Source organism: Lepidothrix coronata, unplaced genomic scaffold, assembly GCF_001604755.1.
Source record: "Lepidothrix coronata isolate B3197 unplaced genomic scaffold, Lepidothrix_coronata-1.0 Scaffold352, whole genome shotgun sequence".
Lineage (NCBI taxonomy): Eukaryota > Metazoa > Chordata > Aves > Passeriformes > Pipridae > Lepidothrix > Lepidothrix coronata.
Window position 1 is genome coordinate 139,057 of NW_016690532.1, and position 16,771 is coordinate 155,827.

General features: G+C 64.3%; 2 protein-coding genes across 5 annotated transcripts in view; one reads left to right on the forward strand and one right to left on the reverse strand.

Annotated features, from left to right (window-relative positions):
- SARNP (SAP domain containing ribonucleoprotein) overlaps positions 1–3,880 on the forward strand; it is a 17,576-nt gene extending 13,696 nt beyond the window's left edge. For 3 of the 4 annotated variants that reach the window (XM_017838684.1, XM_017838683.1, XM_017838685.1), the window contains exons 10-12: positions 447–536; positions 2,338–2,400; positions 3,283–3,880. In XM_017838684.1, the coding sequence (XP_017694173.1) occupies positions 447–536; positions 2,338–2,379 (132 nt within the window). In that variant the 3' untranslated portion in view covers positions 2,380–2,400; positions 3,283–3,880. The remainder of the gene's footprint in view (positions 1–446; positions 537–2,337; positions 2,401–3,282) is intronic. The other variant, XR_001878605.1, reaches the window with a different exon arrangement.
- A 5,890-nt stretch (positions 3,881–9,770) lies between these two features.
- Positions 9,771–16,175, reverse strand: GDF11 (growth differentiation factor 11). The gene is made up of 3 exons (XM_017838672.1): positions 15,651–16,175; positions 11,660–12,033; positions 9,771–11,158 (listed from the first exon to the last, which is right to left on the reverse strand). Exons 1-3 carry the CDS (start codon positions 16,027–16,029, stop codon positions 10,778–10,780), a joined length of 1,134 nt encoding a protein of 377 aa, XP_017694161.1. The 5' UTR covers positions 16,030–16,175; the 3' UTR covers positions 9,771–10,777.
- Positions 16,176–16,771: the final 596 nt, after the last annotated feature.

Consider the following 16,771-nt stretch of genomic DNA (forward strand, 5'->3'; position numbering starts at 1 on the left):
GTTCCATTGGATGTCACCAGAGGGTTTAATCCAAGGAGGAAGTGGAGGACGTGGAGCAGCTCTGCTGGGAACTGGGGGGGGTCATGGAGAAGGGAAGGCTCCAGGGAGCCCCTTCCAGTGCCTAAAGGGGCTCCAGGAGAGCTGAAGAGGGACTTTGGACAAGGGATGGAGGGACAGGACACAGGGAACGGCTTCCCACTGTCAGAGGGCAGGGTTAGATGGGATTTTGGGAAGGAATTCCTCCCTGTGAGGGCGATGGGGCCCTGGATTGCATTTCCCAGAGAAGCTGTGGCTGCCCCATCCCTGGAAGTGTCCACGGTCAAGTTGGAGCAACCTGGGATAGTGGAAGGTGTTCCTGCCCCAGACAGGTGGAATGGGATGAGGAGGGATGGGAGGAACACTCCTGGGCATTCCCAGACAATGAACCCCATCCCTTCCTTGTGCAGAGCGAGGAGGACGAGAAGCTGAAGAAGAGGAAGGAGCGGTTTGGGATCGTCACGAGTTCGGCCGGGGCTGGAGCCACAGAGGACACAGAGGTAAAAACCCCTCCTGCCAGGGGATGTGGAGCAGGGAGGGGAGCAGGGAGAGTCCTGGGACCTCCGAGATCCAGGGACCCCTCAGGACCTCGGGGGCTGAGCCCCAACTGCGGGCTGTGCACCCCCACCACCTCCCCTTCCCCTGCCTCCCGGCCCGGGGGGGCTTTTCCAAGGAAAAGGGTTTCCCAAGGGAGAGGTTTCAGTCAATGCCCACCTCAAATCCAAGCAGAAGGACAGATTTCTGCTCCCTGCTTGACCCAGGCCTGGGGGGAGCCCTGGGAAGGCAGCGGGAGCCGATTTTCAGGGAAGGAGAAGGGGAAGGGGGCACAGGCAGCCCCTGTGGACCCCACGGGATGGGGTTTCCATGGATCCATGCTGGGAACAGGCTGCTCCAGAGCTCTCTGAGCCTCCTCCCCTGGCAGGACATCACAGATGCTTCCAGAAGGAGCATCCCACCCTGATCCCCCTCCCCTCCCTGGGGCTGATCCTCGTCCTCGTCCCTCCCTGGGCCCCGGCAGCTCCTGGACCCTCTGCTATTGTTGCTCTTCATCCATAAATCCCGGGAGGCTCCAGGATATAATGAGGATTGGGATGCTGACCCTGTTTCCAGTGCTTTGTTGTGGCCTCAGCGGTTCTGGCCCATCTTTTAAATTTATCACCTCCTCGGGGCAATTTTGGTCCCTTTTATTGTGCTTTGACGCTTCTCCTTCAAGTAATTCCAACCCCGTGCTCCAGGCTGGAATGATTTGAAGGTGGCTCCTGCCTGAAGCAGGTGGGCAGTGCCCTGCACACCTAAATGCCACCAAAACATGGGATTTGGGGACCCTCTCTGGGGACAAAGGGACCCCCCCAGGGTGGGGGGGTGCTGGGTGAGCACACCAGGATTTGGGTACAGCTAAACCAGGCAGCTCCAGTTTGCTTCCTGCGAGAAATTGTGATCCCCTCCAGGTGGGATTTAGGGGCTGTTTTTCAGGGCTGAGTGTTTTTTGGGGGGTTTCTTCCCCGGGGGGTGAAGCAGGAGCTCCGTTCCCGGCGGAGCAGGGGGAGCGTGAGGCTTTTCCGTCGGGTCACCCGGAGACTGTGCTGGAACAAAAAGGGCTTTTTACTGGCATTGTGTGCACTCAAATGCACCTTTCCCTGGAGATCCTGGGCTGGGGGCTTCTGTTGCCCCCCGGGCTATTTATCCTGCTAAAAATTAAGATTTATACGCCCCTCGTGGAGCGGCTTAAAGGGGAATCGGCCGCGTATTTAATGTGTCCCTCTCACCTTCCCCATGAATAGAGCAGAGTTCACCCTTTGCCCTTTTCCATTTCCCACCTCCCCACTCCCTGCCAGCGTTTCAGGCCCCTGAAGTCACCATTGTTCCTGGCTCAGCCCCTTTTGTGGCTCCTTCCCACTGTATTCCGGGCACTGTATGTTCCTGTTCCTGGGTTTGGGGATCTGTCTGGGGTTTGGGGCTCTTTGTGGGTTGGGTCCCTCTGTTTTGAGGCTCTTTTTTCATTTGGGTCTCTGTGTTTTGGGGCTCTTTTTGTCATTTGGGTCTCTCATTTTTTGGGCTCTTTGTGGTTTGGATCTCTCTGTTTTGGGGCTTTTTGTGTGTTTTGGGTCTCTCTGTTTTGAGGCTCTTTGTGTTGGGAAAAACTCCATCTCTCCCGCTCTGTGGGAGCAGGATTTGGAGTCTCTGCTTCCCAGCCGTGTTCCCCAGGCTGGATTTTGAACCAGTTCTGCCTCAGGTTCTTTATGAGATTTTAAATAACTCATTTATTGGATTTATTAATTTTCCTCGTCATTCCCTTTCCAGGCAAAGAAGAGGAAAAGAGCAGAACGGTTCGGGATCGTGTGAGGCCGTCCCGGAGCTCCTGCCGTGGGTTCCTCCTCCTCCTCCTCCTGCTCCTCCCTCCCCACTTCCCACTCCCACACTTTTCCAAAGGTTTTAGTGACAGTACACAGGGAATTCCCCCGGAGTTGGATGATTGTGCTACTTACATTTGATGGGTTTTTTTTCAAATGGCCAAGTTTAGAAATGAGGAAAAACGGAGCAAAAAGAAGCAGCTGGTTTTGGTGCCACCCCAGCCCCACATTCCAGGGGTTTCCCAGTGTTTTGGGGGGTCATGGCAGCAGCTCCTGATCCTTCCCAGTGCTCCAGGAATCCCTGTGGCCATGGCACAGCTGGGACAAGGACAGGCCCCACTCCCCCGAGGGGACAATGACACGAGTCCTGCTCAGTCTCTGCTGCCTCTGACAATGTCAGGGAAGGATTTTCCCAAATCCATCGTCACATCTTTCCCAGAATGTGGTGGCCCGGGGCATTCCCACAACCTTCCCTGCAGGAGCTGCCAGAGGCAGAATTGCCCATTAACCCCAGACCAGGTGATTTCTCCCCAAACCAGGAGCATTGCCCTGGGATCCCTGCGTGGGATGTGGATGTTCCTGGAGGATGTGCAGGAATGTGGCTCTTCCCGCTGCTACAACATCCCATTTTTGGTGAAATTATGGAAAAATCCATGGCCAAAACACACCAAAGGTGCTGCTGGTGAAGCCTTTCTGGCTCCCTCAGCTTTGGCACCTTGGATTTGGGGGATTCAGGGAGCAGCTCCTGGGGGAAGCACGGGATCCCCAATCCCATGGGATCGGCAGGGGGTGCCCAGGCCCCCTTCTCCTTCCCAGAGAATCAGCTCCTGCTGCCTTCCCAGAGCTCCCAGAGCAGGAATGTGTCTGTAAGCAGGAATGTCTGCTTGGATTTCAGGTGGGCATTGACCGAAACCCTTCCCCTGGTGAAGACTTGACGTCCCAGGATTGTTATTCCCCACGGGATCCTCATCCTGGGAAGGCCGTTGGGAGCAGCAGGGACGTCCCACCCCGGGCATTCCAGGGCTCCCACCCCAGTAACAAGCAATAGTTCTACTTTTTGTAACGTGGAAAGTCTTCAAAAATGCTTCTGTTCCCTGAGCTTTTTGGGGCCTCTGGGAAATCCCTGGGATGTTCCTTCCCTTCCCCAAAGGGCAGCTGAAAGCCACGGGATCCAGGTGGGGCCACAGGATCCAGGAGACACCACAGGATCCAGGTGACACCACAGGATCCAGGTGACACCACAGGATCCAGGTGACACCCTGTGTCCTTGGCTGAGCCCCAGCTCTGTTGCTCCTCCCCATTCCCTGTGCTCCCGTTATCCCAGTGTTTTGGTCCATGTTTGGGATTTCTCCTCCGTGTTTTCTGTTTGCCTCGTGGTTCCCCCGCTGGTTGTTGGCTCGGAAGGGTTTGTGGTGCCAGGGCAGGGAAGGGTTTGTGGTGCCAGGGCAGAGGTTCCCTCCTCACTTTCATAATAAAACTCCTTCTCCAAGGCACTCCTGGGCTCCTGGGTTGGGACTGGGGCTGGAGCTGCGCAGGAAACCCCCGAAATTCCCGTCCTTACCCAGGGCTGGGTACCCCTGCCATTACCCAGGATGTTCCATGGCCAAATTCCTGCCCCTCTGGCCTCCAGATGTGGATCTCCTCCCTCTCCGGAGCAGGGAATGGGGACACGGATGTCACCCAGGGCAGGGCTGTTCCCCTCCCCTCCTCACCGGGATTTTGGGGCCAGGTCCTCATGGAGCTCCAGGGGAAGCACAGACTCCTCTGGATTCGGGTCACTGGTGGGTGAGGGGACACTGGTGGTGGCACTGCCCCTCTCCAGGACTCCGGATCCCACCAACTCCACTGTGGCACAAGGACCAGGGCACAGGAGGGTCCCTGTCCTGTTCCTGCCCTGGTCTCTCTGCTCGGAAGGTCCTGCTGACATTTCTCCTCCTGGTGTCCGTCCCTCTCCCTCCTCGGGGATGAGTTTTCTGCGGCGGCGGCACCAAATTTGGGATGGGCTCCTCCCCGTCCCCGCGGATCCGGGGCCGCTCCCCGTCCCTGCGGGGCCGCATCTTCACTGCGAGCGGCCCCGGGCTTCAAACACCCCCCGAGCCGGGGGCTCCTTGTGACTAATTTGGGCTGAATAGGGGAAGAAGAAAAGCCGCGGGCGCACAATGGGCGGGGGAAATTCGTGTGGGAAAGGCAGGGAAAGAAAGGAAGGGCCGGGGCTGCGGGCGCCGTGGGACCGCGCGGGAGCGGGGCCCAAATGCGGCGTGAAGTCACTTGTCAGAGCCCCCCGGGGACAGCCCGGGGGGGCTCCGGAGGAGCAGAGGGGGGGTTGCACAAAGGGGTGAGGGGCTCCGGTGCCAGCGGCCCCTCCTTCCCCTGCACCGGCCGCGGATCCCCCGACCTCAAATCCGGCCTCGAATCCCACCGGCCTTGTCTCCCACTGACCTCCACTCCCACTGGCCTCGTCTTGTCTCCCACTGGTCTCATCTCCTTGAGGTGACCAAGGATTGCCCCTCCTTGGCTGGTGGCTCCTGTCCCACGGGACAGGGATGTCCCAGGAGCCAGAGCGTGGCCAGAGCTGATCCATCCCCTTGGATCCTTCTTGGATCCTTGGATCCTTCTGTTGCCCTGCCATGGAGGAGGGGGCTCCATGAGGGATGTGCTCACTGGAGGACAGGGAATGAGGACGCCTCAAATCCTCCTTGTGAGACACCCAGAGCTCGGGAGGGTCTGGGGGTCTTTGGGATGGCATCAAAACCCCGTCCCTGATGTAGGTTGGGCATTGCCAGGGGACCGAGCCAGCTGGATCCCAGGATGGTCTGGGGACCTTTGGGATGGCACCAAACTCCACCCCAGCTGTAGGTTGGAGACTGACCCACCCCGATCCTGGGACCATTCAGGAATCTCGGGGATGGCACCAAACCCCATCCCTGCCACAGGTTGGGGACGGACCCGCCGGGTCCCTGGGGAGCCCCGTGCTGGTGCCAGCGCTGCCCTCCGGCCGTGGGGGGGCCTGGCCCGTGCCCAGCTCCCCCGGATAATCCCGGGCCCCGCAGGGCCGGTGGAGCCGGGCCAAGCCCCCGCTGGTGGTTTAATTACTGTGAATGTCGCGGGCGGCCGGTCCTGTCAGCGGCGGAGGGGCAGGTCCGGGGGGCCGTGGGGCCGCCGTGGGTGGTCGCCCGGATGTCCCCGTTCCTAATTTGTCCCCCTCCAGCCCTGCCCTTGGTCTCCGAATTAGGTCACGGGGGCCGGGGGGAGCAGGGATGTGGGGGTGCAGCCCCCGGGCGGCCTCGGGGGAGACGTGACCAGAACAAAAGCGAGCGCTCGTTAAACTCTTGACATCGCCCTCGAAGCAAACAAACAAACCCCCCCCCGCCCCGGGACCTCCTTCCTCCGGCCCTCGGGGTGGGTGGCACAGCCCGGTCCCCCCGCAGGACCCCCTGGCCCCCGAGGGGGATTCTGATCCCATGGGAGCTGGTGTTGTCCCCAGGGCCGTGCTGGGGTACAGGGTGGGGGGTCACTCTTGGTGCACGATGGGACTGGTTCGGTGCCTCCCCAAGGCTCCTGGAGACCCCCGAGGGTTTTACCCCCAGTGTGTGGAGGGGGCAGAGCTGGGGCAGTTCTGCCCTCGGAGCCCCCCAGGGGGCCTGGGGGATCTCTGGGGGGAGCAGGTGGGATCTGTAGGGCAGGGATGGGGTGTGGAGGGGCCCGGGGCATTCCCAGGGGGAGCAGCAGCTTCCAACGTGTCCTGAAGGACCCCAGTTGGAGCGGGAGAGCAGGGACACGGCCAATGGCCATGGAGTCACCGCCCCAGCAGGGCCTGGGGCCCGTCTGACCCATCGGGGGCTGAACTGGAGCCATGTCCGTGTGTCCGGCCCTCACTTGGGCCAGAAGGTTCCCCGGCCCCGTGGGCAGTGACCACACTGTCCCCTCCTGCAGTGACCCTCCAGTGCCCACCCTGTCCCCTCCTGTGGTGACAATCCCCTGCCCACCCTGTCCCCTGTCCTGGCCCAGCCATAATTAGCTGCTGGACATTCCCGGAATACCTGCAGCCCCTAATGAGGCTCCATAAAGCTGCCCCTGATCCCGCGGCTCCTCCGGCACTTGGGGCCACTTGTAAATCTCTGCTTTACAACCGGGGGGGCTGCACTGGGAGGAAATGGAGGCTGGGAGGGGGGACACAGCTCCTGCCATGGCCTGGAGCTGGTGGTCTGGTGCGGGGTGTCCCTTGCACTGTCCTGGGTCTCCATCCCTGTCCCATGTCCCCCATCCGTTCCTTGTCCTCCATCCCTGTCCCGTGTCTTCTATCCTTGTCCTGTGTTGTCCGTCCCCTCCTCAGGGTCAACCCGCCCTCCCTGCAGCTCTCAGGGTGTTCAAGGTGGTGACCCCCCCTCAGTGGTGGTCTCAGACCCTCCCCCCATCGCTGGGACGGGGACACCCATCTCTGGGGGGCTGAACAGGTTTAGGGGTGGTTGTTCCCAGTTTTGGGGTGGTTGTTCCTGGGTGGATTCTCCAGGTGTTGGTTGTGTGAAGGCACAAGGACCAGCGTGTCCGGGGGGCTCCGGAGGGGAGGGGGCTGTGGGTGGTTCCCAGGTGGGAGATAAACCTGGGAATGTCCGGGGGCTCCGAGCCAGGCACAGGGCACCGGGTGGGCTCTGTCCCCTCTCATCCCTTGTCCCTGGGGTGCGGCCAGTGCCGGGAGCATGGGAAAAATGAGAAGCATCAGGAAAGATTTCCCAAGCCCTCGGAGCTGGATCAGGCCGGGAGATCCCGAGGGAGGGGTGGGAGGGGGCGGCGGGGGGGCCGTGGAAACACGAGAGGGGCTGCAGGGACGCGGGGATCTGGTGCTGACCGTGGGATCTGGTGCTGGTGAGGGGCTGGATCTTGGTGGGGGGCTGGGTCCCGGGGAGGGCCACGATCAGTAGCCCGAGCAAAATGCGTTTATCATCAATTTTCCCTTTTTCCCAGTATCTTTTTGACTCTATAAATTTTTTATTTTACAAAAAGTCTAAAAAACCGAAGGAGCCAGGGCTGGGGCCGGGGCCGGGGAGGCCTTTAGGGCACGAGTTACAACAGATGTCACTTGTCCAACACTGGAGTCACGGGGACACTTGTGGGGCTTTTCCTCTCCTGTGGCTCTTCAGGGGCCCCAAATCCCCCGATCCCGCTCCAGGGACACCAACCCCCTCCGTCTCTGCCGCCGGGGGAGCCGGGGGTGGCATCGCAGGCAGACCTTTGTGACAAGGCCACGTGTGACAAGGCCACGTGTGACGTGGTGGCAGTGCTGGATGTCCCCGTGCTGGGTGTCCCCATGCTGGGTGTCCCCGTGCCAGATACCCCCACGGATCCAGGGCTCAGACGGGACGAGGAGTGTGGGTGTCTTTGGGCCTCAGGCCAGCCTGGGAGGGGGATCTTCTTCTGTGGGGGGTCTTCTCCTCCCCCTGCCCCCCCCGGGGTCCCGCAGCCCCCCGGCCCTGGCACTGAGGGGCCGATCCCGGTGCCCACGGACGCCCACGAGGGCGATCGGTCCCGGCCTCGTCCCTTCTCCACCTTTCCATAGTGCAAACGGTTCCCAGCCCCCGAGGGGCTGCTCCGGCCCCTCCGGCCCCTCCGGCCGCCCCTTGGCTGCAGTGTCACCACCAGCTCCCTCCTGGTGACGCCGGATGAGCCACCACAAGCCCAATGTCTCGGGGGACATCGATGGCACCGGTGCTGCCCAGGGGTCCCGGTGCCACCAGCTCATGTGACCCCTGCCCACGGTGCTGGGCCCCCCAGGGGTGCAGATGGAGCTGAAAGCTTGGAACTCTTGGATTATTTCTCTCTCTCTCTTTTTTTTTTTTTTTTAATTTTTTTTTTTTATTATTTCTTGTATATTTTTGCTGTTCAAGTGCTGAGTTTGGTCCCACCGTGAGCCCCACCCCGACCAGCCGTGGCCTTTTGGGACCCGCTGTGAGCCCCCCCCTCCCCTGGGGCCCGTCTTGGACCCCCCCAGACCCCCCAGAGCGACAGAACGAGGAACAAAACAACGAACAGACGAACAGAAAAGGAACCTAAGACGTTACACACAGACCGATACACCAGGAAATAATTATAATAATTATAATAATTATAATAATAATATACTGAGGGGGCCACCACCCCTGCAACCCCCACCTGGGAGCCACCTATGGGACCAGTCAGCCCCGGGCACTGGGACCAGTGCTGCCTGCTGCTGGGGCCGTGGTCCAGTGCCCGGGGCTGACTGGTCCCACTGCCTGGAGGTAACTGGTCCCAGTGCTTGGGGCTGACTGGCTCCAATGCCTGGAGATAACTGGTCCCAGTACCCACAGGTGACTGGTCACACTGCCTGGAGCTGATGGGTCCCAGTGCCCCATGCTAACTGGTCCCAGTGCCCCATGCTAACGGGTCCCAGTGCCCAGGCCTTCCCATCATTTCTCCTTCAGTGCCACCTGCCTGTGACAGTTGCCTTGGGGGCCTTTTGGGGTGACAAGTGGGTTTGGGGCTCCCCCAGGTCCAGGGCAGCTCCAAACCCTTTCCAGTCCCTTCCCAGTGGCCTCTGGATCTTTCCAAGTGCCTGGCTCTGTCTTCCCTGGGACCGTTGCCTTCGGCATAACACGGGCACCGCGTGGGGACACTGGGGGTCCCCCCTCCTCCACAGCGAGCCCCAGGGCTGCCGGAGGCCACGGCCCCCCCAAAAGGCACTGAAGGGCAGGGGGAGGGGTTGCCCTCGCCCCGGGGTTTTCATTGGCATCGTTTTATCCGATGTATTGGAAGAGCCACCACTGACCCCTTGGCTTGGGGACCTCGGCCACGAGGGGCTGTTGGCCACGGTGTTTTGGGGCTGAGCTGTGCCCCCCATTCGGGGCTGAGCGGGGCTGGGGGATGCTCCTCTGTCTCCAGAACCTCACTCCTTGGAACCCCGGCTCTGTCCATGCCTATCCCCTCACCTCCCACCCCTGCTGCCACCGCCGGAGCCACCAGCCCGGTGGCATCGGGAGCCTGGCACGAGGGGCCGTAAGTGCTGCCAGGCGGGGGGGTCCGGGGTCCGGCACGGCCGGGGGTCGGCACCGTGGCCTCATCCCCGGGGTGGCCTCGTCCTTGTAAGCGCTTGTGGCTCCGCGGAGCCGGGGACAAGTGCTGAACATCCCGGGAGAGCCCCCGGCCGCCCGGCGCCGGCCCTTAAGTGCTACGCGGGGTGCGGACGTGCCTGGCCACGGGGTCGTTCCCCGCCTGGCCCCGGGATGGAGCCGCGTGTCCCCCCCGGCACCCTCGGGATAAGTGCTGGGCCCGGGGGCCGCGGGGGCTTCCCCTCCCCGAGCCGCGGGGTCAGCGCCCGCCCGGCGCCGGGAGCGGCCCCGCACGGCCCCGGCGGCACCGCGGAGGGAGCGCTGGAGCCTCCGGGCTCTGGGAACGCGGGAGAATCGTCGTTTCTCACGTGAAAAATCCTCCGGAGCGCCGAGGGCGGCGGGACGCGAATGCGCCGCGTAAGCGGAATTTCTCCCCGGCCGGAGCCTCCGTCCAAAGCCCGCCGGGGCTGCCTCCGGGTAACCCCGGGCTGCTGGACGCCCTCCCGCCGGCGGAGACCCCCCGAGCCCCCCGGGAGAGCGCTGTGTGCCCTGCGCCGGTGCCAGGGCTGGATCCAAAGCTTGGGCGGCAGCTCCGTCCCCTCCAGCCTGGGGGTGCCGGTGGTCCCCGGGTGGCCCCTCCAGAGCAGTCCGGGCTGAGGATGCGAAGGGAGGGACCAGGGCGAGCGCCAGCCGGGAGGGTGATTAATAAATAAATAAATTAAAGAAGGGAGACGGTTTCCTCCCGGGCCGGAACAGCCCCGGCGCGCCCGTCCCGGGGGTCCCGCTGCCGGACCCCGCCGTCTTCGCTCCGGCGGGAGCCCCGTGGCTGCTCGGGGACCTCCAGGTCACCTGCCCGTGGGTGTCACCTCGGCCGCGGGGTGGGCAGGGGTGGCCCCGTTCCCGCTGCTGCTCCAGGAGCGCGAGGAGGGGGCGCGGGGTCTCCTCGGCCTCCTCCTCTCCCCGTTGCTGCTGAGCTGGGGTGGGGGAGCCGCTGGGGTGGGGGTGCCTTGTCACCGTGTCACCGTGTCACCGTGTGGGGGTCCCGGCCCCCCCTTCCCTTCTCCGTTCGGTTGCTTTATTGCACAATGCATGTCGAATCGCGGGTTTGGTGCAGCGTTTCTCCGTGGGATTTCCTTCTCTCTCTCTCTCTCTCTCTCTCTCTCTCTCTCTTCCAACATCCAAAGGAATTTCAACGCTTGGTCTTTGTATTTTTTTTTTCCTCTCCCCCGAAAAAAAAAGAAATCTTAAAGAAAAGCAAGAAACAGAGGAAGAAACGAGGAGCTGGCGGTGGAGGGGGTGGTGGGGCGGAGGGGCAGCCCCAGCCGGGCTCTAGGAGCACCCGCATCTGTCAACCACCATGCCGGGGATCTTCCCGTAGATGATCTGCTGCTTGTCGTTGAAGTAGAGCATGTTGATGGGGGACATCTTGGTGGGGGTGCAGCAGGGCCCCGCCGAGCCCCGGGGGTTGGCCTGCTGCACCAGGTGGGTGTGGGGGTACTTCTGCATGAACATGTACTCGCACTGCCCCGAGCAGTAGTTGGCTTTGTATCTCTTGGGGGCGATGATCCAGTCCCAGCCGAAGGCCTCGAAGTCGACGGTCAGGGGGTAGCGGCAGCAGCGGGACTCGGTCGAGTGCTCGTCGCAGTCCAGCCCCAGGTTCCGCCGCGAGCGCTTGTTGTTCTCCAGGACCCGCAGCTCCATGAAGGGGTGCTGGGGGGGGAGAGGGACACGCTGAGCCATCGCCCCGCTGGACCCCGGCCCAGCCCCACGGGATGGCAGCGGCCCCATGGCAGTGTCACCAGCCCCATGGAGCTGCCACCAGCCCTATCAAGGTGTCACCAGCCCCATGGAGCTGCCACCAACCCTATCAAGGTGTCACCAGTCCCGTGGAGCTGCCATCAGCCCTACTGCGCTGTCACCAAGCCCTATCAAGATGTCACCAACGCCACGGAGGTGTCACCAGTCCCATGGAGGTGTTACCAGTTGCACAAAGCTGTCACCAGCTCCATGAGGGTGTCATTGTCCCCCTGGAGCTGTGACTGTCCCCACAGAGCTGTGACAAGCCCCAGGGAGCTGTCATTGTCCCTGTGGAGCTGCCACTGCTCCCCAGATCCGTGACCACCCTCCTCCGCTGTCACCCTCCCCACAGAGCCTCATCCCCACCCCTCCCGATTGCCCCCCACACCCTCCACTCCCCCCGAGGACACTCACCAGCCCCTCGGCGCCGGGCCCCAGCGAGGTGACGGCCAGGTCGTTGCCGTTGGGGTCGAAGGCGTTGATCTCGATGCCCCAGTTGTTCTGCGGCTGCTTGAACCAGTTCTGCAGCACGTGCTTGAAGTCGATGCTCTGCCAGTGCCCCAGGCGGGAGTTGAGGTCGATCTTGAGGGAGCGGATGCGGATGTGGCGACTGCCCTCGTCCGTGACGGGCTTCAGGCGCAGGATCTGCAGGTAGACGGTGGGGGTGTGCTGGACCGGCCGCAGGTACACCCAGAGCTGCGCCTTCACCACCTTCGTGAACATGATCTTGGGGCTGAAGTTGAAGAAGCAGCAATGGGGGTTGCCCTCGATCTGCACCACCGGGTCCGCTGTGGGAGGAAGGAGGCGTCAGGGGTGGCCCCGGGATCCCTCCCAAACCCCGGGACCCCGCGAGCTCCTCCTCGGTCGTTAGGAGTTGAAGGTCGGGTCAGAGGCTGCCCCGGGGGTCACCACCCCTCCACCCTCGGTGATCCCCGGCCGCCCCCTGACCCCGGGGAATCCTGAGCCCCCTGGAGTGAGCCCCCCGTGGAGGGGGCCGGGCTGGGCAGAGCAGGGGGCTCCGGCCCCACAGCACCTGCTGTGAGCACTGCTCCCAGTGCTGGAGCTGGGAATGTACCTGGCCCCAGGTACCTCTGGGCTCTACCTCCCAGCCCCCTCTGCCACCCTCCCTGAGCTGGTTTATGGGGCAGCACCACACCTCAGGGGTCTCTCCCGGCCCCCCAGCACGACGTGCCAGGGCCACGTGCTCAGAGGTGGTGAAGGTGAGTGGCCCCACAGGGACATCCACCTCGGTGGGGTGACAACCCCGAGCACCCATCGGACCCGGGGGTCCCCGGGGGTCCCTCCCCCAGCCCGGCGGCAGCACCCCGGCCCCGCACCGGCCCTCCCGGCCCGGCAAACATCTGTGTCAAATTGAGCTGGGAATTCGCCCCCCGCCCCGCGCAGCCCCCTCCCCCTGCACCGGTCAGGTTTAATAGCACCCAGCTGCAGCGGGGCCATTTGCTGCGCCGAGGCCTTCCCGGGCTCACGGGGGTCACGACACCGGCCATAGCCCCCGGAATGCCGCCCGGCCCCCTGGCTGGGGGGGCCCGAACCCCCCGGGATGGGCCTGGGGGCCGCGAGCACCCTCCACCCAAACTCCCCCTGTGATGTGCAGTGCTCAGATCCCCGACTGAACTCCCCCGTGCCCGTCCTCTCAGCAGGTTGTGCCCCTCCAGCCCCTCGGTGGAGGCTTTGCCACCCGTCACCAGCGGGATGTCACCCCACGGGGGGCTGTGGGCGAGGTGACACCCCTGCACAGGGGTCTGCGGTGGCCAGTTTGTGCCATGAGGTGGGATTTGGGGGGTCTCCAGGTGGGAGATGCTGGAGCAGTGCTGGAGCCGGGGCAGGTCCTGGGGAGCTGCTCCCAAAGCCCCTCGCTGGGACAGCGGCAGCACCGGTGGCACCGCTGACCCTCTGCTGGCCCGGGGGTCGCTGTGGCATCTCAGGGGACACCGGGGCTCTGACTGACATCTCGGGGGGACACCGGGCCCGAGGGGAACCGGTGGGGGGGGCTCTGACACGCTGGCTGCGGTGCCAGGATGCTCGTCCTGTCGCTGTGGCAACAGGGGATAAAGGTTACCGGGACACCGGTCACAGCTGGGCATGTGCCGGGAGGGGGGGCCGCCCCCGGCCCCCCCACGCTCTTTGTTCCCACCGGGGCCCGGATTCGGGGCTCCCACCCCCGCCCCATCAGCCTCCCGACCGGAGCCCCCCCAGATCCACGGAGCCCCGAGGTGCCGTGTGCCAGAGGTGGCTCTGCCGTGTCCCCATGTCCTTGTGTCCCTGTGTCCTCACGTCCCACTGACCTTGAGCGGCTCCGGCCCCCCCCGGCCCCCGCCGGCCCCTCGCCCCGGTCCCCCCGGCCCCCATCGCCCCTCATTAAGCTCCCTCCCCCCCACGGGTCGCGGGGGTCACGGGTAGCCCCTCAATGGGTTTAGAACCCAATTAACCTTCCCGGGTTCCTCCTGCAGTTAAAAACCCCCGGGGGGGTGGGGGGTTTGGGGGTGGTGGCCGGGGATTAGTGGGGGGGCGGCCGGGGGGAACCCGAGAGCTTTATGGCTCTGCTGCCTGTAAAGCCCTTTCCCTCCTTCTGTTCAGGAACCATAAAACCCCCCACAATTGCCCCGGGGGGGCGAGGAGGGAGGAAAAATCATAATAATAACGGAGCGGTGGCAGTCAGGGGTGGGGAGCGGACCCGTGGCGCATCCGGCCGGGGGTCCGGAGAAGTGGGACCCCGGCGCGGGGCCGTGCGGGAGGAGGGGCTGCCCTCTGGTATTTATTTTGGGGGCCCCCGAGCTGTGAAGGGGCGGGAGGGGGGCCCGGGGGCCGTGAGCGTTGCCGCGGCTGAGAGAGGAAAACCCCAGCGTGTCGTCAATTTTATGGGTAATAAAATTTCAAAGCCGCCCGAGTCTATTAATGCCTGGGAAGGAAATTCGTCGGGGGGCGGCAGGAGGGGGGCAGCGCCTCACACTTCCCTCCCTTCCGCTCGCCCTTCGCACCCGGCCCCCCGCCCCCTGTCCCGGGGGTCCCACGGCTGGAGCAGGTGGAGAGACCCCGGGGGATCTGGGGAGGGACGGGGCCACATCTCGTCGCAGCAAAGTCCCCGTGACCTGTCCCCTCCCTGCTGTCCCACCGGGGACTCCTCACACTCCTCACAGCCCTCAGAGCCCTCAGAGCCCTCAGAGCCCCTCACAGCCCTCAGAGACCCTGACACCCCTCACAGCCCCTCACACCCCTCACAGCCCTCAGAGCCCTCAGAGCCCCTCAGAGCCCTCACAGCTCTCACAGCCCTCATACCCCTCACACCACTCACAGCCCCTCACACCCCTCACAGCCCTCAGAGCCCCTCACACCCCTCACAGCCCCTCACACCCCTCACACCCCTCACAGCCCTCACAGCCCTAACAGCCCCTCACTGCACCGGCCTGTCCCCAGCACAGCCTGTTGTCACATTGATTTCACCTTGTTTGTCACCCTGTTTGTCACCCTGCCATCACCCGGCTGTCACCTTCCTGTCACCCTGCCCTGTGCCCTGGGGACCTGCCCAGTGCCCCCAGTCTGCTCCCTGTGCCAGGTCCCAGTATCCAGTGCGGGGTCCTGATGCTACTCCCAGTGCCCAGTCCCACTCCTGACTGGTGCCAGTGTCTGGTCACAGTCTCCAATGCCCAGTCCCCAGTCTCAGCTCCCAGTGCCAGGTCCCAGCACTCAGTGGCTGGTATCAGTCCCTACTGCCAAGTCCCAGTCCCCCATCCCTGGTCCCAGTCCCCAGTCCCAGCTCCCAGTGCCGGGTCCTGGTGCTACTGCCCAGTCCCAGTACCTAGTGCCAGGTTCCAGCACCCAGTCTCAGCACCCAATGTCAGGTCCCAGCACTCAGTACCAGCTCCCAGTCCCCAGTCCCAGCTTCCAGTATCAGGTCCCAGCACACAGTACCACCTTCCAGTCCCCAGTGCCAGCACCCAGTGCCAGCTCCCAGTCCCCTGTCCCAGTCCCCAGTGGCCAGTCCCAGTCCCGTCTCCCGGTTCCCAGTGCCCCGTACCGGGGCTGCCGCGGCCGCGTTGTCCCATCCCCATGTCCCTGTGTCCCCACGTCCCCGTGTCCCTGCGGGACCCGCACGGACCGGGGGGAACCGGGAAGCCCCGAGAGGTGTCGGAGAACCCCGAGGAGGGTCGGAGAGCTCCGGGGGGGGTCGGGAAGCTCCGAGGAGGGTCGGGGAGCCCCGGGGGAGGAAGCGGAGGATGGGGCGTCCTGGAGGGACGGTGCCGGCGGGCGGGAGGGGACCGGGGGATCGGGAGGGGNGGGGACCGGGGGATCGGGAGGGGAACGGAGGGGGGAGCCCGGGCCGGGGGTGGGGGTTGGGGGGGAGCCCTCCGGCGAAGTTTGCAGCGGAACAAAGGGCGGCACTGACTTTCCTGGGCCATGCTGATGACGGTCTCGGTGGTGGCGTGGTACTCGTCCTCCTCCAGGTACTCGTCGTGCTGCAGCGAGTCCCCCTGGAAGTCGTGGAGGTCCAGGAGCTGCTGGAGCGGGGGGGCCTTGGGCAGCAGCTGCTTCACCACCTCCCGGGTGATGTTGGGCGCTTCCTTCAGCCGCAGCTTGCTCAGGATCTGCGACTTGATGCTCTCCAGCCGCAGCTCTTTGCTCTGCCGCCGCCACAGGCACACGGGGCAGGCGGGCTCGGAGGCGGGGGGCTGCTCCACCGACCCCCCCCCGGCCACCACCGCCACCACCGACCCCAACAACCACCACACCGGGGCCATGCCGGGGGGGAAAACAAAAAAATACATAAAAGAAAAAGAAAAGAAAGAAGAAAAAAAATAAAACCCTTCCCCACCGGGCCGCCCCCCCGCCCCGCTTCCACCGCAACGCGCAAGGGGGGGAAGGCGGTAACGGCGGCGGGGGCGGGGAAGCGGGGACCCCGGGGGGGGCCGAAGGGGGGGGGATGAAAAAAAGCGGCGGTAGCGGCGGCCCCGGGGTTTTATACCCCAAGAGAAGTGTGTCGTCAGCGGCCTTGATTGGCTGCGGGCGCACAAAAGAGGTTCTGGCAGGGGCTTGGCACCAGCCGCCGCCGGCCCCCCGAGCCCGGGGAACGGCCCCGCCGCCGCCCGGTGCGCCCCGGACCCCCCGCCCGCCTCCCGTTCGGGGCGGGGGGCGGCGCGGCGGGACCCGCTCCCGGCAAGTGCGGCCGGGGGGATGCGCGTCCCGGCAAGTGCACCGCCCCCCGGGATGCGCGTCCCGGGCCCCCCCGGACTCCCCCCACCCTCAGAGCCCCCCCCGCTCGCCGCGCTCCGCTGCCGGCCCCGGCAGAGCTCTGGAGAGCTATCGGTGTGTTCCAGGAGCAGCGAGGGCTGGCAGAGCCTGCCCCAGGGAAGCCCAGCTCTGACTTGGGGGGCACGGGGGTCCCCGGTGGGCTGCAGTGGGTGCTGAGGGGGTGGGGTGCCCGCCTTGGGAGAAGCCTGGCACCGGGAAGTGCTGCAGTGACCGTCAGCGGGTTCCAGGAGTAACAGGGACCTTGGCCGAGGGAAGCCC

What these genes read in the sequence shown, in the direction of transcription:
- GDF11 (XM_017838672.1), bottom strand. Translation starts at nt 16,029, where the DNA reads ATGTATTTTTTTGTTTTCCCCCCCGGCATGGCCCCGGTGTGGTGGTTG. An exon ending in CATCAGCATGGCCCAGGAAA is followed by an intron (nt 12,034 to 15,650) that starts GTCAGTGCCGCC and finishes TTCCTCCCACAG; the next exon opens with CGGACCCGGTGGTGCAGATC. An exon ending in GGCCCGGCGCCGAGGGGCTG is followed by an intron (nt 11,159 to 11,659) that starts GTGAGTGTCCTC and finishes CTCCCCCCCCAG; the next exon opens with CACCCCTTCATGGAGCTGCG.